The 24157-nt window shown below is 30.6% G+C and overlaps 1 protein-coding gene across 1 annotated transcript in view; it reads left to right on the forward strand.

Annotated features, from left to right (window-relative positions):
* LOC119616100 overlaps window positions 1-24157 on the forward strand; it is a 54977-nt gene that overhangs the window by 27205 nt on the left and 3615 nt on the right. The window contains exons 6-8 of the mRNA XM_037972278.1: window positions 526-724; window positions 912-1255; window positions 1348-1534. Coding sequence (XP_037828206.1) covers window positions 526-724; window positions 912-1255; window positions 1348-1534 — 730 coding nt within the window. The remainder of the gene's footprint in view (window positions 1-525; window positions 725-911; window positions 1256-1347; window positions 1535-24157) is intronic.

Below are 24157 nucleotides of genomic sequence, written 5' to 3' on the forward strand. Positions count from 1 at the left end.
GTAATGAATTACTTTGTGTAATCATTACCCCCATGCCTGGTATTCCCATATCCAGAAACCCAACTAATGGTAACAGTGAAATATCTCGCTATCCCCTCAAGAGACATCCGGTATACTTGAAGTCGTAATGATACTGTCGGCTATTATTATTGCCATTAGCTCAGTCTGGATTGTGCTGCAATTTGAATGACTGTTGCATATTTAACTCGCCCGAAAAGATTCCACAGTCGACTCTTTCATCGCATTTTGATCCGTATGTGATCATTTGGATAATGTCATGTCTGAAGAGCAGATTATTGTCATAGCAGGATCCATTTGAGATATGTCTAACAAAACCCGGATCGAAAAAAGGTTTAGCAATTCTCCATTTCCCATTTCACATTATTACAAAGCCAAAAAAAAACTTAAAAGTCAAACAGTGAGAAAATGACGGGAGGGTGGGGTACTTTACTAAAACCACTTTATTTTTAAAATCCATAATAAATTAACTCATTTATTTTATTTATCTTTTCTCCTACTTTTTAGCCGATTACCCATACTATACAACACGACGTTTGGTGGCAAACTCATGCTCAGATTCTTCCGTTGACGGAAGAAGTTCTGATAGCAATTACACCAGTAGTGGTGGCAGTGCGGTAAGTAACGATGTATCTAGTAAAGGTGGCGGTGGTAGTTGTGCTGATGGCATAAGTGGTCGTTTCACTCGTCAAGCAGTAAATTCAAGGTGAGATGTACAAACATTCACACACAAACACGAAGGTGTTCAATATAAATTGATTGATTTTATTTAGTAACAACAAATAAGATTATTCATAGATAAAGCTTTCAATTAACCATTGTTAGCAATTACCTTGAACAGTTTTTCTTTTAATAAGCAAATTAACTCAAACTTTTCAACATTTCTCACTTAGGTTTCCCACAATGGATATGAATACAACATATCGAGTACATAAACCACCAACATATTATCCTGGTATGGGTGCTTATGCCCATTTGCAACAACAGCAATACAATATGAACTCCACTTATCCAAAAGTTAATTATTCTCTGACATCACAACAATATCATCATCCTCAATTATCGCATAGAAGAAAATCTCAGAATAACTATTCTACACAACACCATCAACAGCAACAACAACAATCCCCACCCTATTACTACATCAACAACAATACAAATCGGGCCCAACATTTTAATCATCATAATACCAGTTCGATAACAACTACTAACCATAAAAGCAATTGTGGAAATCAAGGTTTTTTGTCACAAAACTAAATTTTTAGACAAATCAAATTTTGTACTAAAATCATTTTTTTTTTATTTATTTTTATCAAAACACATTTGTAGAGAATTTCAAAATGTCGGAAAATCTTCAACATAAAGATTTAAACAATTGTGACGATAATCTAGATGGTACTTATACCATTTCCCCGGGTGGCACAAAACTCCCCAGTCAACTACAGCAACAACAACAACAACAGGCTGCAACAAATGGTCGTCGTTTTGTTAATGTTGATAAATTTCTAATGCAAAGGTATGTGGTAAAAACAAACAAAAACTCTATTTTATGGTAAAAGTTTAATTTGTCTATATGCATGTTTGCAACTAAGCCAGCCTTCTTGATTTTATGCAGGATAATTAGAAAGTTTCTCTAGCAATTGTTGAAGTTCAGGGAAAATTGCTTACTTTTTGTTTGGAATGTTTAAAGTTTTATAAATAATCTTGTTATTTTATAAGAGTTGGGCGGAGTTCGTTAAACTGAAACTTGTTGAATTTTCACGTTAATTGCACGTTAATATTATAAATATGTATATTATAAAATGTTCTTTTAAAGTTTGTAATTAGTATGTTGTATATGAACGTAACAATTGCAAATTTAAGTTGTGTAGAAGCAAATTTTTATCAATTAAGTAAGATTGAAATCTGGCATACCGATAGTCCTATCCTCAGATGAAACACTATATACATATGTATAGGGGTTAGGGTTAAATGAGGCTCGATCATTACGACAATCTACAGTGTTATTTATAATTATATCAAACTTAATTATACTGATTTTGGATAGGTAGTAGTCCGGTTGTATGGGGGCTGGGCAGAAATTGAACCGATCATTATAAAATTTATTATCGGGTATTATGTTTATATAAAAGTTATTTGTGCCAAATTTAATCGTGATAATAGTGTTTATAAGTGAGTTGTGGGCATTCAAGTCTTTTTCAGAAGGGGACTTTGTATAGGCGCTGGGGTCGAATGAGGCCCGAACAATCGACAATGTTATTTATAATTATCAAACTTAATTACACTGATTTTTTCGAAAGATAGTGGTTAAGAGCTAAAAGGTCCAATCGGAGTATTTTATTGTGTATTGGTATTGGAGAATTTTAGACGTTCAAACCATTTTCTGAAGGGGACTTTGTATGGGGCTGGGTTCAAACGAGGACCGATTATTACTAAAATTGACAGTGTTATTAAGGATTATATCAAACTTAGTTGTCCCAATTTTTGAATGACGTAGTTATGAGCTAAAAGGCCCAAATCGGAAGGTCCAGTTATATGGGGGCTAGGGCAAAACTTGAGCCGATCCTTATAAAATATATTGTAGGGATTTATGTTTATATAAAACTTATTTCTGTCAAATTTCATCGTAATACTAGTGTTTATAGGTGAATTGTGGACATTCAAGTCATTTTCTGAAGGGGACTTTGTATGGGGGCTAGGGTCAAATAATACCGGATCTTTACGTAAATCGCAAGAATTATTAAGTCTCATACAAAACTAAGTTTTGCCAATTTTTGTAGAGATAGTAGATCATTTAACAATATTATGAGGTCAAAAGCCCTATTCGGGGGTCCGGTTGTATGGGGTCTAGGTGAAATAATGAACAATAATATATCCACCTTAAAGTATACCAATCAGCTCAGAATCATTTTCTAAGTCGATTTAGCTATGTCCGTCCGTCTGTCCGTCCGTCCATGTAAACCTTGTAATCAAACTACAGGTCGCAATTTTGTAGATAATTCAATGAAATTTGGTACATGATCTTCTATTGTCCCAGGGACGAAGCCTATTGAAAATGGTTAAGATCGTTCCATTATTTCACCTAGCCCCATACAACTGAACCCCCCAATAGGGCTTGTAAACATTGTAATCAAACTACAAGTCGCAATTTTGGAGATAATTCAATGAAATTTGGCACATGATCTTTTATGGTACCGTAGACAAAGTCTATTGAAAATGGTTAACATCGGTCCATTATTTCACCTAGCCCCCATACAACTGAACCCCCGAATAGGGCTTTTAAACTTTGTAATCAAACTACAGGTCGCAATTTTGCAGATAATTCAATGAAATTTGGCACATGATCTTTTATGGTACCGTAGACAAAGTCTATTGAAAATGGTTAACATCGGTCCATTATTTCCCCTAGCCTCCATACGACTGAACCCCCCGAATAGGGCTTTGAAACTTTGTAATCAAATTACAGGTCGCAATTTTGGAGATAATTCAATGAAATTTGGCACATGATCTTTCAGGGTACCGTAGACAAAGTCTATTGAAAATGGTTAACATCGGTCCATTATTTCACCTAGCCTCCATACGACTGAACCCCCCGAATAGGGCTTTGAAACTTTGTAATCAAACTACAGGTCGCAATTTTGGAGATAATTCAATGAAATTTGGCACATGATCTTTTATGGTATCGTAAACGAAAATGGTTTACATCGGTCCATTATTTCACCTAGCCCCCATACAACTGAACCCACCGAATAGGGCTTTTAAGTTCATAATTATGTTTAATATACTCATATCTAGACAAAAAGCTGCAAACCAAGTTGTATACAAGATTTAATGACCTTCACGAATTCCATAATAATAGATCCTCATATGACTCTAGCCCCTATGAAAAGCACCCATCAAAATTTCACTTAAATGTCCACAATTTTATTCAACAATAAACGGCTTAAGTATGTATATCTGAGGCAAGGTACAATTCAATTTAAATGCTTTATTATGGCAAATAAATCACATTATATTTTTGTCAAAGGTGTATGGTATTATATGGTCGACCTCGCCCGACTATAATTTATTACTTGTCTTATAAAATTGATAATAATATTCTGAATTCTCCCATTTTTTTTTTTTTTTTTGCAAAATTCCTGTGATTTAGAACAGTTTCCAAAAACGCTTTAATTTTGCAAATGTTCTTCTTCTGGTTGTGGTAACTATGTTCTAAGAGCAACATATTATGATTAAAATTATGATTGTAGTCTTAACATATTATCGTTATTGTAACAATTTTAAAATATCAAATACCGTCAAAAAATATTAAATACCGTCAAAATATTTCATCATGATATTTTTGTATTTATCATAATATTGTTATACATGATATTATGATCCAATGTGATCAAAATTTCGTTTTAAATATGTATCGAAATCAAAATAAATTTTATCGAATCAGTAAAATTAGTTTTTAAAAAAATATATATACAATACTTAACACAATTCGCAAATTTCAATTTGCCGATTTATATGAAATTTTGGTTCATAAAAAATTTAAGTATAATTTCATAAAAATACTAGTATTTTTAAGCCTGTTATGAACGTTAGTAATTTTCTAAAGCGAACATTATATGGAGGCCATGTTCAAATGTAAACCGATTTTGTCCATTTTGAATACCAATCAAACTGTAACAATAGTTTAGGTCCTATCGTTCTTTCAAGAGACTGACTGACTGACTGACTTTCTGACTGACAGACTGACTGAAAGACATGTCTAGATCATTTGAGAATAAGGACCTAGAAAATGTCGATGTTACAAATGAAATCAAAGATTTATAATCGAAACTAGATAATTCAAATTAAATGTTTCACTTTTCTTAGCTTTTTAATCACTTTCTGGTTAACAGTTTTTCAAATCAGCCGAAAAAACGAACGGTTAAAAAGGCGTTTTGTACCTATGTATATCCGAAATTTATTGTACAGCCAGGATGTATGATAACTTATGTAAACAGATTTTCAGCATTTGTCCTAGTTAAAATTGTCCAAAGGAGTTCGGATAGCTATTTCTTCATTCATTCCAACAATTTTTTTTTTTTTAATTTTTTAAAATTTTTTGCAGAGAATGAAAAAATAGCTATCTGTACTCCTTTGGACAATTTTTGCTAGGACCAATAGGTGAAAAGTTACACTCATTTGAATAAAACCCTGTGTGACCCTCTCTGACTCCGACAGTTCTTGACCGATAGAGCTGAAAATTTGTGTCTGTCTACTATCCCATAGTACTAACCTTGATGCAAATTTCCAAATCCAAATCGGATGGGGTCACTTGACACGAAATTATTTTACAATGTACAATTTTTATACAACTAATTACTCTATTAGTTTTTGCAAAAAAGAATTAATTTTTGCTTCCTATAAAATCAAGTTTTATATGAAATAATTATAATCGATTAGTTTATTAAATAGAGGCCTATGTAAGAGAATAGCGAAAATCTATGTTCAAGTACAAAACTTACTGACCAATTAAAATAAAATTTTGGATTTGTATAGCCTATAGTCTCCTAATTTTATTCCAATAAATATACTTTTGATATTTCATGGAAATGGCTTCATAGCATAGTCGAAAAAATATGATTTTGCTATAGAATTTTGTGGCTACCAAACTCCTCTTAGATTTAAAAATCTTAGATCTTCTAAAGTTAACATTGTCATTTTTATTTTCTCTAAAAATGCTCTCTTTATTGACCAATATTTTTGTATTGGACGTAATAATGGTTCATCAATATTTTGATAAAGTTTCTTCTACAATTAAGATCTTTAGATAGAATTATATAAGTTCTGGTAAATTTATGTGTCATCCGCACTGATAAGTTATAGGGTAGTGAAATATATTTGTGATAAGGCCTTATTTAGTGACTGGATAAAATTATTTATATTTTTTAGATATTACAGATCAGAAGTGTTTAAATTATTAGTATGGCACATTTAATATAAAAATAAGTAATAAGAAGCACTATTCCCAATTTAAATGTAAAGGCTTTATTCCTAAACAAATTTTTTTATTTTATAAACGGTTTATATAACATTAAAATTCGTTTTTAAATGCCAGATCCCCTTAAAAATACAACATATCAATTGATTTGAAAATATATTCATTCCTAAACACAAAACCACAAAATGATTGAATATAATGACAACGAAATTACTACACTCACATAAAGCACAATTTGACCCACATTTATAATAAAGATTAACTTCAAAACTTAATGGTCAGTCAAACCACTGGGGTAAATACCAACTAATTTGTAAGCATACAGTAATTTTCATATAAAACTATAAAAAAAAACTTCATAATTAAGAAAGTTCATATTAGAAAAACAACGAAAAAAAGTCTACAAGAATTCAAGAAAATTAAAAGAAATTGCTAAATTAATACAAATGTCGAAAATGTTAAAATTGACCTCAATTTTAGAGTCACCACAAAACCACTTGAAAATTCTGTTTAATGAAGTTAGAATTATAAACATGATTAAGAAAACTACACCATGTACAGAAAGAAGTAAAACACGCGTCATAAAATATTGAGAACTTAACATTTTTATACCCTCCACCACCATCAGTGGTGATAGAGGGTATATATAAGTTTGTCGTTCCGTGTGTAACACCAAGAAATATTCATCTAAGACCCAACAAAGTATATATATTCTGGGTCCTTATGAAATTCTGAGTCGATTTAGCTATGTCCGTCTGTCCGTCTGTCCGTCTGTCTGTCTGTCTGTCTGTCTGTCTGTCTGTCTGTGTAAAACACGCTCACGTTAAAACTAAGCAAAGGAAATCAACCAAATTCACCCAAAATATTTATTGTTATCCTAAGCAGTTTGGTATTGAAAATCAGCAAAATCGGTTCACAACGTAAAAAGCTATGAGTAAAAATTTCAGACTACCTCGAAAAAAATTACGTTTTTTTCATCATTCTTTTGAAGTTTTCTCAGAAACTACCAAAGATATTTCGATGAATTTTGTCACACATTATTTTTTCATGGCAGTGATTAATTATGTTGAAAATCTTTACAATCGATTCAATATTTCCCATAGCCCCCATACAAAGCTATATATTCCCGGAAATTAGTTTATCGTTAATAACTCCCTCAAATATATCGGTATCAACACAAAATTTTGCACATGCAAATATAATGTGAACAGAAATCATACTGTCAACGCAGATCTCAGTCGGTCCACAATTGGCCATAGCTCCCATACAAGGTCCACTTCCGAAAATCAGCTAAACGCACATATTTCATTGATGAATAAAGCTATTGTGATAAAATTCGAGTTAAACATGTCTTGTGTACATACAAATCATTCTACGAAATTTTTTACGGATCGGTCCATTATTGGTCATAGCTCCCATATAAGGCCCACTTCCGAAAATCATTTAAAAGCTCATATTTCATTGTCATATAAAGCTATCTTGATGAAATTCGACACAAATATGTTTAGTGTAAATATAAATCACTCTACGAAATTTTTTCCGGATAGGTCCATAATTGGTCATAGCTCCTATATTAAGTCCACTTCCGAAAATCACTTAAACGCATATATTTCATTGAATTATAAAGATATCGGGATAAAATTCGACACAAATATGTTTTGTATACATACAAATCATTCTACTAATTTTGTTACGGATCGGTCCATTATTGGTCATAGCTCCCATATAACCCCATTTCCGAAAATCACTTAAAAATACATATTTCATTGTCAAATAAAGTTATCTTGATAAAATTCGACACAAATATGTTTTGTCTTTATATGAATCACTCTACGAAATTTTTTCCGGAGAGGCTCCCATAGAAGGTCCACTTACGAAAATCACTTAAACGCACATATTTCTTTGAATAATAAAGCTATTTGGATAAAGTACGACTTGAATATGTTTTGTCAGCATATAAATCATTCTACCAATTTTTTTTTCCGGATTGTTTCATATATCATAAAAATCACTTAAACGCACATATTTCATTAACAAATAAAGATATCTTGATAAAATTCGACACAAATATGTTTTGTGTAAGGTCGTAGCTCCTATACATATAAAGTTCACTTCCGAAAATCACCTTAACGCACATATTTCATTAATTAATAAATCTATTGTAGTAAAATTCGACTTGAATTTTTTTTGGCATATAAATCATTACACGAAATTTTTTCCTTAACGGTTGATAATTGGTCACAACTCCCATATAAGGACCATTTCCGAAAATTACTCAAATGCACATTAACAATCAAAGTTATCGGGATAAAATTCGACATAATGTGTATTTTGTATATATAAATCATTCTACGGATTTTTTCTTCCGGATCGGTCCATAGGTTGTCTTAGCTCCCATATTAATATACATTTTTCTCGACCTAATTAAAATTAGTTTGACACATGCATAAATGTTAGTACCCTCAATAAGGAAACAAAAATTTTGCCAAGTTATCTAAAAATTAGATAGTTAAATGGGTTTCAATAAAAAGTAGCTTGCTGGTGGAGGGTATTTAAGATTCGGCATAGCCGAATATAGCACTCTAACTTGTTATTTAATTCTTGTGTGTTTTAAGTTTCTGCTTATTTAATAAGTGTGAGTATTTTAATGTTAGGGAGGCCCATTAATTAGTTATTTAGTTAGTCAGTCAGTCAGTTAGTCAGTCAGTCAGTCAGTCAGTCAGTCAGTTAGTTAGTTAGTTAGTTAGTTAGTTAGTTAGTTAGTTAGTTAGTTAGTTAGTTAGTTAGTTAGTTAGTTAGTTAGTTAGTTAGTTAGTTAGTTAGTATTAGTTAGTTAGTTAGTTAGTTAGTTAGTAGTTAGTAGTTATAGTAGTTAGTTAGTTAGTAGTTAGTTAGTTAGTTAGTTAGTTAGTTAGTTAGTTAGTTAGTTAGTTAGTTAGTTAGTTAGTTAGTTAGTTAGTTAGTTAGTTAGTTAGTTAGTTAGTTAGTTAGTTAGTTAGTTAGTTAGTTAGTTAGTTAGTTAGTTAGTTAGTTAGTTAGTAGTTAGTTAGTTAGTAGTTAGTTAGTTAGTAGTTAGTTAGTTAGTTAGTTAGTTAGTTAGTTAGTTAGTAGTAGTAGTTAGTTAGTTAGTTAGTTAGTTAGTTAGTTAGTTAGTTAGTTAGTTAGTTAGTTAGTAGTTAGTTAGTTAGTTAGTTAGTTAGTTAGTTAGTTAGTTAGTTAGTTAGTTAGTTAGTTAGTTAGTTAGTTAGTTAGTTAGTTAGTTAGTTAGTTAGTTAGTTAGTTAGTTAGTAGTTAGTTAGTTAGTTAGTTAGTTAGTTAGTTAGTTAGTTAGTTAGTTAGTTAGTTAGTTAGTTAGTTAGTTAGTTAGTTAGTTAGTTAGTTAGTTAGTTAGTTAGTTAGTTAGTAGTTAGTTAGTTAGTTAGTTAGTTAGTTAGTTAGTTAGTTAGTTAGTTAGTTAGTTAGTTAGTTAGTTAGTTAGTTAGTTAGTTAGTTAGTTAGTTAGTTAGTTAGTTAGTTAGTTAGTTAGTAGTTAGTTAGTTAGTTAGTTAGTTAGTTAGTTAGTTAGTTAGTTAGTTAGTTAGTTAGTTAGTTAGTTAGTTAGTTAGTAGTTAGTTAGTTAGTTAGTTAGTTAGTTAGTTAGTAGTTAGTTAGTTAGTTAGTTAGTTAGTTAGTTAGTAGTTAGTTAGTTAGTTAGTTAGTTAGTTAGTTAGTTAGTTAGTTAGTTAGTTAGTAGTTAGTTAGTAGTTAGTTAGTTAGTTAGTAGTTAGTTAGTTAGTTAGTTAGTTAGTTAGTTAGTTAGTTAGTTAGTTAGTTAGTTAGTTAGTTAGTTAGTTAGTTAGTTAGTTAGTTAGTTAGTTAGTTAGTTAGTTAGTTAGTTAGTTAGTTAGTTAGTTAGTTAGTTAGTTAGTTAGTTAGTTAGTAGTTAGTTAGTTAGTTAGTTAGTTAGTTAGTTAGTTAGTTAGTTAGTTAGTAGTTAGTTAGTTAGTTAGTTAGTTAGTTAGTTAGTTAGTTAGTTAGTTAGTAGTTAGTTAGTTAGTTAGTTAGTTAGTTAGTTAGTTAGTTAGTAGTAGTTAGTTAGTTAGTTAGTAGTTAGTTAGTTAGTTAGTTAGTTAGTTAGTTAGTTAGTTAGTTAGTTAGTTAGTTAGTTAGTTAGTTAGTTAGTTAGTTAGTTAGTTAGTTAGTTAGTTAGTTAGTTAGTTAGTTAGTTAGTTAGTTAGTTAGTTAGTTAGTTAGTTAGTTAGTTAGTTAGTTAGTTAGTTAGTTAGTTAGTTAGTTAGTTAGTTAGTTAGTTAGTTAGTTAGTTAGTTAGTTAGTTAGTTAGTTAGTTAGTTAGTTAGTTAGTTAGTTAGTTAGTTAGTTAGTTAGTTAGTAGTTAGTTAGTTAGTTAGTTAGTTAGTTAGTTAGTTAGTTAGTTAGTTAGTTAGTTAGTTAGTTAGTTAGTTAGTTAGTTAGTTAGTTAGTTAGTTAGTTAGTTAGTTAGTTAGTTAGTTAGTTAGTTAGTTAGTTAGTTAGTTAGTTAGTTAGTTAGTTAGTTAGTTAGTTAGTTAGTTAGTTAGTTAGTTAGTTAGTTAGTTAGTTAGTTAGTTAGTTAGTTAGTTAGTTAGTTAGTTAGTTAGTTAGTTAGTTAGTTAGTTAGTTAGTTAGTTAGTTAGTTAGTTAGTAGTTAGTTAGTTAGTTAGTTAGTTAGTTAGTTAGTTAGTTAGTTAGTTAGTAGTTAGTTAGTTAGTTAGTTAGTTAGTAGTTAGTTAGTTAGTTAGTTAGTTAGTTAGTTAGTTAGTTAGTTAGTTAGTTAGTTAGTTAGTTAGTTAGTTAGTTAGTTAGTTAGTTAGTTAGTTAGTTAGTTAGTTAGTTAGTTAGTTAGTTAGTTAGTTAGTTAGTTAGTTAGTTAGTTAGTTAGTTAGTTAGTTAGTTAGTTAGTTAGTTAGTTAGTTAGTTAGTGGATACCCATTTTATCATCGAATTTAAACGAACGTTCTTTCCCAGGCAACAGCTTTCAACAACAACGGATAATGTCATACCAAAAGTTTCATGAATTTTTTCTAAGCCATCCTAATGCTTTCAATGGAATCTTAAAGTTATTGAGGTCGGTTTAAGTTTCTCAGGCAAAACTTTAATATTGCGTGAATGAGTTCGAGTGCTTTTCTTTTGAGGAGGTCATTGTATAGACTATAAGGGGGTGGGAAAGGCCCTTTTACTTTTGTGTTCACTTTTTTATGTCTGCATGTCATTTAATTTATGACCAGTCATGTTGTTTTCTTAATTCTTCATTAAATATTTGGAGTCAGATAGGTGTTTTATTGGAATTTATTAAATTGTGGTTTTAACACGACTTGTAGTGAGTGACTAACTCAAGATAAAAGAAATTAAATAGTAAGGAAGGTGTTTTTTGAAAGTGAACTTTAAGAATTTAAAAACTATACCTAAAGTAATAATCTAGTTAATATATCCTCGCCCTCACACAACAACTTGAAAACAAAATTATCTAGATTCAGCAAATATTTTTTTGTTACTCAATTAAAAATGTTATTTGGTGTGAGGTTAATCTAAATATTTCTATTTCCTTTTTCACACTAATAAATATGGCTAATAAACTCATATATGGTATCGACAATCAAAATGTGTATAAAATACAGCGAATCGTTATAAATTTCGGTTTGTCACTACTACACTTCATAAAAAAAAGAAAAAACATTTATTAACATTTCTAAAATCTAACATATAAAAAAAATAGTAGTAGAGAAAGTTCAGAGGAAATATATGAGTAGTAAAAAGAAAGAATAATTTTCTAAGGAAAACAAACGTAGAAATAAGCATGTTGTTTTCCACCATTTCCTACTACATTACCAGCACCATTCAAGTGGTGCTTAAAGGGAATTTACCAATGACCACTAAACAATAGACCACCTATTAAGCGTTTTAGTTTGTATTAGGTCTAATATAAAATTATTGGACTCTGTTTTTAGAGAGAGTTATACTACTAAGAATATTATACCTTTGGACAGATGTTTTTAGAATAATTTTTGGTTTAGAACAAAAAAATATATCACGCCGAAATAATATAAATCTGAAATTTTAGAAATCTATATGAAGACTTAGAATAGTTTAGTCTAGTCTATAGTCTAGTCTATAGTGTAGTCTATAGTCTAGTCTATAGTCTAGTCTATAGTATAGTCTATAGTCTAGTCTATAGTCTAGTCTATAGTCTAGTCTATAGTCTAGTCTATAGTCTAGTCTATAGTCTAGTCTATAGTCTAGTCTATAGTCTAGTCTATAGTCTAGTCATAGTCTAGTCTATAGTCTAGTCTATAGGTCTAGTCTAGTCTATAGTCTATGTTCTATAGTCTAGTCTATGTCTAGTCTATAGTCTAGTCTATAGTCTAGTCTATAGTCAGTCTATAGTCTAGTCTATAGTCTAGGTCTATAGTTCTAGTCTATAGTCTAGTCTAGTAGTCTAGTCTATAGTCTAGTCTATAGTCTAGTCTATAGTCTAGTCTATAGTCTAGTCTATAGTCTAGTCTATAGTCTAGTCTATAGTCTAGTCTATAGTCTAGTCTATAGTCTAGTCTATAGTCTAGTCTATAGTCTAGTCTATAGTCTAGTCTATAGTCTAGTCTATAGTCTAGTCTATAGTCTAGTCTATAGTCTAGTCTATAGTCTAGTCTATAGTCTAGTCTATAGTCTAGTCTATAGTTAGTCTAGTCTATAGTCTAGTCTATAGTCTAGTCTATAGTCTAGTCTATAGTCTAGTCTATAGTCTAGTCTATAGTCTAGTCTATAGTCTAGTCTATAGTCTAGTCTATGGTCTAGTCTATGGTCTAGTCTATAGTCTAGTCTATAGTCTAGTCTATAGTCTAGTCTATGGTCTAGTCTATAGTCTAGTCTATAGTCTAGTCTATAGTCTAGTCTAGTCTAGTCTATAGTCTAGTCTATAGTCTAGTCTATAGTCTAGTCTATGGACTAGTCTATAGTCTAGTCTATAGTCTAGTCTATAGTCTAGTCTATAGTCTAGTCTATAGTCTAGTCTATGGTCTAGTCTATGGTCTAGTCTAGTCTATAGTCTATCAGTCTATAGTCTAGTCTAGTCTATAGTCTAGTCTATAGTCTAGTCTATAGTCTAGTCTATAGTCTAGTCTATAGTCTAGTCTATAGTCTAGTCTATAGTCTAGTCTATAGTCTAGTCTATAGTCTAGTCTATAGTCTAGTCTATAGTCTAGTCTATAGTCTAGTCTATAGTCTAGTCTATAGTCTAGTCTATAGTCTAGTCTATAGTAGTCTATAGTCTAGTCTATAGTCTAGTCTATAGTCTAGTCTATAGTCTAGTCTATGGTCTAGTCTATAGTCTAGTCTATAGTCTAGTCTATAGTCTAGTCTATAGTCTAGTCTATGGTCTAGTCTATAGTCTAGTCTATAGTCTAGTCTATAGTCTAGTCTATAGTCTAGTCTCTAGTCTAGTCTATAGTCTAGTCTATAGTCTAGTCTATAGTCTAGTCTATAGTCTAGTCTATAGTCTAGTCTATAGTCTAGTCTATAGTCTAGTCTATAGTCTAGTCTATAGTCTAGTCTATAGTCTAGTCTATAGTCTAGTCTATAGTCTAGTCTATAGTCTAGTCTATAGTCTAGTCTATAGTCTAGTCTATAGTCTAGTCTATAGTCTAGTCTATAGTCTAGTCTATAGTCTAGTCTATAGTCTAGTCTATAGTCTAGTCTATAGTCTAGTCTATAGTCTAGTCTATAGTTAGTCTAGTCTATAGTCTAGTCTATAGTCTAGTCTATAGTCTAGTCTAAGTCTAGTCTATAGTCTAGTCTATAGTCTAGTCTATAGTCTAGTCTAGTCTATAGTCTAGTCTATAGTCTAGTCTATAGTCTAGTCTATAGTCTAGTCTATAGTCTAGTCTATAGTCTAGTCTATAGTCTAGTCTAGTCTAGTCTATAGTCTAGTCTATAGTCTAGTCTATAGTCTAGTCTATAGTCTAGTCTATAGTCTAGTCTATAGTCTTGTCTATAGTCTAGTCTATAGTCTAGTCTATAGTCTAGTCTATAGTCTAGTCTATAGTCTAGTCTATAGTCTAGTCTATAGTCTAGTCTATAGTCTAGTCTATAGTCTATAGTCTATAGTCTAGTCTATAGTCGTCTATAGTCTAGTCTATAGTCTAGTCTATAGTCTAGTCTATAGTCTAGTCTATAGTCTAGTCTTAGTCTAGTATGTCTAGTCTATAGTCTAGTCTATAGTCTAGTCTATAGTCTAGTCTATAGTCTAGTCTATAGTCTAGTCTATAGTCTAGTCTATAGTCTAGTCTATGGTCTAGTCTATCGTTCTAGTCTATGCTAGTCTATAGTCTAGTCTATAGTCTAGTCTATAGTCTAGGTCTATAGTCTAGTCTATAGTCTAGTCTATAGTCTAGTCTATGTTAGTTATAGTCTAGTCTATAGTCTAGTCTATAGTCTAGTCTATAGTCTAGTCTATAGTCTAGTCCTATAGTCTAGTCTAGTCTAGTCTATAGTCTAGTCTATAGTCTAGTCTATAGTCTAGTCTATAGTCAGTCTATAGTCTAGTCTATAGTCTAGTCTATAGTCTGTATAGTCTAGTCTCTAGTCTAGTCTATAGTCTAGTCTATAAGTCTAGTCTATAGTCTAGTCTATAGTCTAGCTATAGTCTAGTCTATAGTCTAGTCTATAGTCTAGTCTATAGTCTAGTCTATAGTCTAGTCTATAGTCTAGTCTATAGTCTAGTCTATAGTCTAGTCTATAGTCTAGTCTATAGTCTAGTCTATAGTCTAGTCTATAGTCTAGTCTATAGTCTAGTCTATAGTCTAGTCTATAGTCTAGTCTATAGTCTAGTCTATAGTCTAGTCTATAGTCTAGTCTATAGTCTAGTCTATAGTCTAGTCTATAGTCTAGTCTATAGTCTAGTCTATAGTCTAGTCTATAGTCTAGTCTATAGTCTAGTCTATAGTCTAGTCTATAGTCTAGTCTATAGTCTAGTCTATAGTCTAGTCTATAGTCTAGTCTATAGTCTAGTCTATAGTCTAGTCTATAGTCTAGTCTATAGTCTAGTCTATAGTCTAGTCTATAGTCTAGTCTATAGTCTAGTCTATAGTCTAGTCTATAGTCTAGTCTATAGTCTAGTCTATAGTCTAGTCTATAGTCTAGTCTATAGTCTAGTCTATAGTCTAGTCTAGTCTAGTCTATAGTCTAGTCTATAGTCTAGTCTATAGTCTAGTCTATAGTCTAGTCTATAGTCTAGTCTATAGTCTAGTCTATAGTCTAGTCTATAGTCTAGTCTATTGTCTAGTCTATAGTCTAGTCTATAGTCTAGTCTATAGTCTAGTCTATAGTCTAGTCTATAGTCTAGTCTATAGTCTAGTCTATAGTCTAGTCTATAGTCTAGTCTATAGTCTAGTCTATAGTCTAGTCTATAGTCTAGTCTATAGTCTAGTCTATAGTCTAGTCTATAGTCTAGTCTATAGTAGTCTATAGTCTAGTCTATAGTCTAGTCTATAGTCTAGTCTATAGTCTAGTCTATAGTCTAGTCTATAGTCTAGTCTATAGTCTAGTCTATAGTCTAGTCTATAGTCTAGTCTATAGTCTAGTCTATAGTCTAGTCTATAGTCTAGTCTATAGTCTAGTCGATAGTCTAGTCTATAGTCTAGTCTATAGTCTAGTCTATAGTCTAGTCTATAGTCTAGTCTATAGTCTAGTCTATAGTCTAGTCTATAGTCTAGTCTATAGTCTAGTCTATAGTCTAGTCTATAGTCTAGTCTATAGTCTAGTCTATAGTCTAGTCTATAGTCTAGTCTATAGTCTAGTCTATAGTCTAGTCTATAGTCTAGTCTATAGTCTAGTCTATAGTCTAGTCTATAGTCTAGTCTATAGTCTAGTCTATAGTCTAGTCTATAGTCTAGTCTATAGTCTAGTCTATAGTCTAGTCTATAGTCTAGTCTATAGTCTAGTCTATAGTCTAGTCTATAGTCTAGTCTATAGTCTAGTCTATAGTCTAGTCTATAGTCTAGTCTATAGTCTAGTCTATAGTCTAGTCTATAGTCTAGTCTATAGTCTAGTCTATAGTCTAGTCTATAGTCTAGTCTATAGTCTAGTCTATAGTCTAGTCTATAGTCTAGTCTATAGTCTAGTCTATAGTATAGTCTATAGTCTAGTCTATAGTCTAGTCTATAGTCTAGTCTATAGTCTAGTCTATAGTCTAGTCTATAGTCTAGTCTATAGTCTAGTCTATAGTCTAGTTCTATAGTCTAGTCTATAGTCTAGTCTATAGTCTAGTCTATAGTCTAGTCTATAGTCTAGTCGATAGTCTAGTCTATAGTCTAGTCTATAGTCTAGTCTATAGTCTAGTCTATAGTCTAGTCTAGAGTCTAGTCTATAGTCTAGGTCTATAGTCTAGTCTATAGTCTAGTCTATAGTCTAGTCTATAGTCTAGTCTATAGTCTAGTCTATAGTCTAGTCTATAGTTCTGTCTATAGTCTAGTCTATAGTCTAGTTATAGTCTAGTCTATAGTCTAGTCTATAGTCTAGTCTATAGTCCAGTCTCTAGTCTAGTCTATAGTCTAGTCTATAGTCTAGTCTATAGTCTAGTCTATAGTCTAGTCTATAGTCTAGTCTATAGTCTAGTCCTAGTCTAGTCTATACGGTCTAGTCTATATCTAGTCTATAGTCTAGTCTATAGTCTAGTCTATAGTCTAGTCTATAGTTGTCTATAGTCAGTCTATAGTCTAGTCTATAGTCTTAGTCTATAGTCTAGTCTATAGTCTAGTCTATAGTCTAGTCTATAGTCTAGTCTATAGTCTAGTCTATAGTCTAGTCTATAGTCTCGTCTATAGTCTAGTCTATAGTCTAGTCTATAGTCTAGTCTATAGTCTAGTCTATAGTCTAGTCTATAGTCTGGTCTATAGTCTAGTCTATAGTCTAGTCTATAGTCTAGTCTATAGTCTAGTCTATAGTCTTGTCTATAGTCTAGTCTATAGTCTAGTCTATAGTCTTGTCTATATTCTAGTCTAGTCTAGTCTTGCCTAGTCTAGTCTAGTCTAGTCCACTTTCTAGTGTATAGTCTAATCTTTAGTATAGTCTAATCTTTAGTCTTTTCTACAGCCATATCTATAGTCCAGTCTAAAGTATAGTCTATAATCTAGTCTATAGTCTAGTCTATATTCTAGTCTATAGTCTAGTTTATTGTCTAGTCTATAGTTTAATATATAGTCTAGTCTATAGTCTAGTCTATATTCTAGTCTATATTCTAGTCTGTAGTCTAGTCCACTTTCTGGTGTATAGTCTAATCTTTAGTCTTTTCTACTGTCATATCTATAGTCCAGTCTTGACTATAGTATATTCAATAATCTATAGAATAGTCAATTGTATATAGTCCATTCTATAATCTAGTCTACATTTAAGTCCAAAATATTTTGAACTTAAAAATTAACAATTGTTTATTATACATAATTTTGAATTTATGGTGTATTCTAAATACTTTGAGAGCTCGTAAGCAAAATTAACAATTAAATATTGCAAAGAAATCGTAATGTGCTGTAAAAAAAATTACATTAAAAGTGCAATTAAAAAATTTTATTGGAAATTCGTCAGAGAAAACTTTTATTACCCCCAATAGTTCTAGTTCTAAATCAACTGTATGCAAATGAATTTTTTGTTGTTTTCTTAGACTTACACACACACTCATGCATGAATGCCTTTGCACAAGTATTGGTATGTTTCTAAAGTAAATGTTATAGCGATTTGAAAAGGACTTTAGACCATGTTGTGGACAAAACAAAATTCAGTCGTTAAATAAAAGTTAACAAACGTGGTCATATTTAAGTAAAACACCGAAACTAATAAAAGAAAGTACACAAGGAGGGAGATGAAAGGATTTCACGTTATTTAAAACAGAAAAAACAAATAATTTCCTAGTAGTTATGTGTATTTTAAAGTTTAAAGTGTATTTAAAATGTCTTTGCCCCTTAATGAGGACAATAGCCACTAGATATAAACGAGGAACTTTTGTACAATATATCGATGGCTTTCCCATAGATCGATGGGAAAGGTGTGAATAAGAAGAAAAACACTTTATATATAATTATTAAATAGTTTAAAAATCATCATTATCATCATCATAACAATAGACCTATTGTTATTTAAATATGACAATTAATTGTGGCCAGATTTTACAAAGGACTGGAAATGCGTTATACGCGTGTAAAGAATATTTGTGGGAAAATTTTGTAAATACACGACCGGCTTTTATTGAAAACATTAAGAAATTTTTACAATTCTACTGTTGTTTGTGTTGTTATTATTATAAACGTAAAAAATCGATTGATGATGTAGAAATAAATAATGAACTAAATCGTATTGATATTAATTATCTAGAGAAGGAGAATTTTGAAATTAAAGAGACTGTCAATACGCCTATAATTTCATTAGAAACGATGGATGAAATGTAAGTGTAAAAATATTTTAAACAAAATCATGTAGAAGGATATTGTCGGGATTTATTTTTGTTTAATATTTTGAATTTGTTTATTCGTGTTCTATTTCAAAACTTTCTCCTTGTCCAAATTTACACTTTTTCGCTTTAATGAAATCACGCAGTTTATTTAGTTTGTTTACATCAATTTTTTTGACATGCTTTTCAAACAACTTAACATTTTTATAAATTGCTCTTACTTGTTAAATATATGTTTTCCATTAAGCACATGTTCGTTGAACTAACTGACCCCTTATTTGATTAGTATTAAATTTAGTTAAAGCTTATTTAGGTAGTTTTATTTACCTTTCTATGTCATAAATAATATGAACACTTTATTTGGTTAAAACAAAAGAGAAAATGGTGATAACTTTATATTTGTTTGTAAACAATCGAAAGGATTTGTTTTGTCCTTGACATTTTTATATATTTATTATTTATTAAAGGATTTTTGTAAAAGATAATTTGATTAACATAAGTACTTATTAATAAAATAGAAAACTTGACAAAGTTATAACTATTACTATTTTCAAAATATTTGTTACTCTTTACTTTGCCGTTTTTACGAAATTCTCCGTTTTACGAAATTCGTCAAAATTGGCAACGGAATTTGGACTTGTTGCCGCAGCACGAATAGGCTGAACTTTTATTTTATTTAAATATTGAATCCGCCTCCTTGGACCTAACAATATGTAATTAAATCTTAATACTAAAAACTAATAAAAATTATCGTCTCTCAACTAAAGTGAGAGCCACAATGAACAAATGAGCTTCTAGGCTCTTCGAAGCCAAGCGGATTAGGATGTACACAAAGTTTCGTCCAGTAAGTTTCACGAGATTTTATGAACCCATCTTTTTCTAATGGTATTTCCTAAGGCTGATCTTTGGCAATCTAAGATACACCTACTAAATATGTTATGTTCGATAATTCGAAGTTATGGACAGGACTATGGACTACTATATGGTCTAGTATATTGACTAGTTTATGGACTATTCAATGGATTAGTCTAATAACTAGTCTATGGATAAGTAACTGAACTATTCTATGGACAAGTCTACTAACTAATCTTTGGACGAATCTACTTACTAGTCTATGAACTAGTATGTTGACTAGTCTATGGACAAATATATTTTCTAGTCCATATCGACTAGTTTGTGAACCGGTCTATTAACTATCCAATGAGCTAGTCTGTGGAGTATGTCTATTATATAGTCTACGGACAAATCTACTGTATAGTCTATTAGCTAGTATATTGACTAGTCTATGGACTATTTTATGAACTGGTCAATAGACTAGTCAATGGACTTATCTATGGTCTGGTCAAAACGAAGTCCCTACTTGACTGTTCGCGAGCAGTGAACTACTACGATAACGTACAAGTCTACTGACTAGTCCATTGGTTAGTCTATTGACTACTCTATGGACTATTCTATTGACTAGACTATGGACTAGTATATTAACAGGCTTGTCAATGGACTAGTCCATTGGTCTATTGCCTAGTCTGTGGACTATTCGTTCTATGGACGAGTCTGTGGACTTTTCTATGTCTCTTAACTAGTCTATGGACTAGTCCACTGACTGACCAGTATATGCACCAGTCTACTGACTTATCTACTAACTAAACTATAGTCTGGAATAACAAACTTATATAAAACTCACGAACGTGAAGGATATAAAAAGAAGGTGCAATTAGGGTTCTATAAATCGACTTTCGAATAATCGAACAATCGACTTTTTGTCGAAAAAAGTCGAAGTCGACTATTTTGTTCCAAAAAACGTCGATAACTCGACTATCGTCTATGAAAAAAATCGAAAAGTCGACTTTGTAAAAAAAAGTCGGAAAGTCGAAAAAAGTCGAAGAAAGCCGAAAAAAGTCTATAAGTCGGAAATAGTCGAAAACTCGAAAATAGTAGAAAAAAGTCAAAAAAAAATAGTTGGAAAAAATTCGAAAGAAGTCAAAAAAAAAAATCGAAAAGTCGGAAAGTCGAAAAAAGTCTTAAAAAGTCGGAAAAATTCGAAAAGTCGACTATTTATAAAATAGGAAAAGTCTAAAAATCGACTTTTAATTAAATGAAAAAAGTCGAAAAGTGGAATAGAAGAATCATTAGGATTCTTTACAATGAAAAAAATCAAACTTAATAACTTTCAAGATAAGTTTAAAAAATAGAATTCGAACTTAAACTCGAATATTGTTTAAGCCTTACGAGCTTGATATTTAGCTTTGGTTTCAATTCCGTCATCTATAAGTTATACGACTTAAATATATTAAAAATTGATATAACTGCAAATTAACAAATGTCATTTTCTGAAGGACAACTTTTAACTTTTATAAAACCATATGTTGTCCGACTTTTCGCATATTTTAACTTATGATTTTACAACATTTAAATCAAAGTTTTTTATGAGGATTCAAATGAAACTTCAGAAGAACAAATATATGGTTACTAACTAAATTGTTCAGTGTAAAAAACATACTACGCCCCATCCACCATGTCATAGAATATAACAAAAACTGTAAATGATTTCATTTTTCCAATGAACGATAACAATTTATAAATGACCTATTTAAATCATTAGTCACTAAATAGTATAGTGGTCATTTATGTGGCCATAGACGATTTGATGATTTGGCTAATTTATGCAAATCGTTAAACATGAAAGAAATAACACAGATTTCTTACATTTGAACAACAACAACAACTATAAATTGTAGCTATAAAAATTTAATGAGTTTGTTAATTTGAAAACTTGAAAATAGAATATAATAAATTTAGCAGTATTTGTTGAATATAACTTTTAATAGTTTTTCAACGCAACATTGCATGAGTTGTTTCGGTGAATAATTGAAAATGAAAACAATTTTATTGAAAATACCTTAGTTTTTTAAAACCTTTAATTTTCTAACAAAACGTTATAAACAAATTAAGACTACTTCCATTTTGCAATATCATTCAAAGAAAATATTTAATTTTGCTTTAGCTAAAAAATAATTTATAATAATAAATAATTTATTTGCCTAACAAAAGGGAGTTTTTTTCACAATAACAAGTTAAACAAAGAAAAATAATTGAATTAAGGTTACAATTAAAGGTCGAATAGTGGCAACAACAATATTTTATATAGAATTAGTTTTCAAATTGAAAATGTCTGTTATATTAAGTCGTTGTTTAATTTTTAACAATTTATCAATAATAGTAAAACAATACTTTTCAAACATAGTTAGTAATGGTGTGTTAATAATTCATAAAATTTAATAAGTTGTCATGTTGTTATACTAGATTATAAAAATAGTCGATGATTAGCTAATACATACACATACCACATACATAAATAATGAAAACATTAACTACAATATGACAGTTACTAACTGAAGTTCATTGAACTTAAAAAAATATAATTCAAATTGCAGACACAGGCCACAATAAAATTATTTATAATGAAATATACCATGAGTATATCTATTTTTATGACATCAATAATGTCCTGTAGTATTTTAGTCATACAAAAAATTTAATTTAAATGAGGCGTTAGAAAGCATGTAAATAAATTGTCACGTGAGTTTACAGTTTTGTTAAATTTAGATAAAAATTAAATTTAAAATTGTTTCTATTCTAAAATATTAAATGAAATTAAATTAAATTACAACAGTACGTATAATTATTATTTAAGCTTAAATTATATTTATCATACGTCCTGTCTTGCATCCACATAATAGCCCAGCAAAAAATAATTGATGTCATACTTTACAAACGACATCTTAATCACATCTAAAAATGCGATTGCATACTTTTCGCTTTTATAAACCAAACATATACTCATAAATTAAAACACAGTTAAAAATGAGAAAAGAGATGTAGAAAAGTCACTACAAACAACATATTCGAAGTACTTCAAATTTTGATGAAAAACCAATGAAATTTACATAAGCGTTTCATTGAAAGAATGTGGTTTATTTTTGAAATACAAATATCGGATTTTTACAGCTTCTAAAGATAAGATTAGATGTAGTTCAAAGTTGTCAAAAATGAACAACATCCCTCCAATGACACGCTAATGTAAAATTCATAGGTTTTTCACTTGAATTATAAGCACTTCGGGTTACTAGTTGTGATGAAAATTCTACATCTTTTTCCACACTTTTTTTGCTGGGAGAGTAATAAGCAAACTAATTTAGAATTATACACTCCCCGCCAATTGAATAGCACAAGAATATGGTCTCTATAAAATCGGATTTTGGAAATATTACGCATAGTACCTTATTATACCCTACACCACTTTAGTGGGGAGGGTATATTGGATTTGTGCTGATGTTTGTAACATACAAAAATATTCGTCCTAGACCCACCTTAAAGTATACCAATCGGCATAGAATCGTTTTCTGAGTCGATTAAGCTATGTCCGTCCGTCCGTTTGGCACGCACGTTTTATTTGACCCAAGGACGAAGCCTATTGAAAATGGTTAAAATCGGTCCATTATTTCACCTAGCCCCCATAGAACAGAACCCCCCGAAAAGGGCTTCTGAGCCCATAATTAAAGCCTCTTTCAGAAAATTAGTTTTTCATCCATAAATTGCTTAAATGTATCGGAACAAGGGAATATAGAAGATAAATGCTTTATTATGAAAAATAAATCTCATTTAATATTCATAACTGGTGTAGGGTATCATATGGTCGGCCACGCCCGACTATACTTTCTTACTTGTTTTTTCATTTACAAATGAAGCCACCAAATGAGCAGTTTCTTTAGTTTTTCATATGAACCAGTATCTTCGTTTGGCTCATGACAGGGATAGGGACCGATGTTTATCCCTCTTCCAAATTTAGAACCCAAACATGTAGATTCTACTATTAAAAATGTATTTATGGTAAATTTGTAAATGGTTTTCGAAAACTGATTTGCAGCGGAAGGTTTTTGTTTTCGTTTTATAACACTACCGACTACAATGTTGTGATGGGGCCTTCCTTACACGTGGGATAGGTGCCTACAGTAGGATAGTTTGGTAGTTTTCTAGACCGGAAGTCATGGGTTCTATTCTTACCAGTGACACTGGTAAAGAATAATCGTTAAGGTGGAAGTTCACAACACGCGTTGAGGCGACAACGCGTTTTAAGCTTTTCAAACTTTTCACGCTTTACAAGCTGCAAGTTACACATAACGCGTAATTTTGATCTTTCTTTTAATGTTTTTTTAAGACTATAACTGTTTTTAAAACCAAAATTTTACGTTTTTGTTTATTTTTTTTAATGTCTTTCATTGTTGGTGAAATTTATTTAATTTTAGTTTATTCTTATTCTACACAAAACAAAATACAACCCTGATCAGCTGCCGACGAGTCCAAAGTTGAAAGTTGCTGAACTTTTCGCGGCAGACGTTTTCCACACTACATTGTATAACTTAATATATATAATATATAATTGACTGAAGTTCAAAACTACGACGCCGATATACAGTTGCGTTCAAAATAATAGGAGTGAAAATTTCAAAAAATTTAAATATAAATTTTTTAGTGAAAGATTTAGATTTAAAATTAAATATTTTTATAATTTATTTATTTAACTTGTTCTCTAATTTTTATAATCATTATTTTAAATATTTAAGAAATTTATTTAAAAAAATATATATTTTTTTAAATTTATATACAAAATCTGTTGTTCAAAATAATAGGAGTATTCGTTTTAAGTTCAAATATTT

This window comes from Lucilia sericata, unplaced genomic scaffold, assembly GCF_015586225.1.
Source record: "Lucilia sericata isolate MDLA Ls3-8-SP2 unplaced genomic scaffold, ASM1558622v1 Contig000057F_arrow, whole genome shotgun sequence".
Taxonomy (NCBI): Eukaryota; Metazoa; Arthropoda; class Insecta; order Diptera; family Calliphoridae; genus Lucilia; species Lucilia sericata.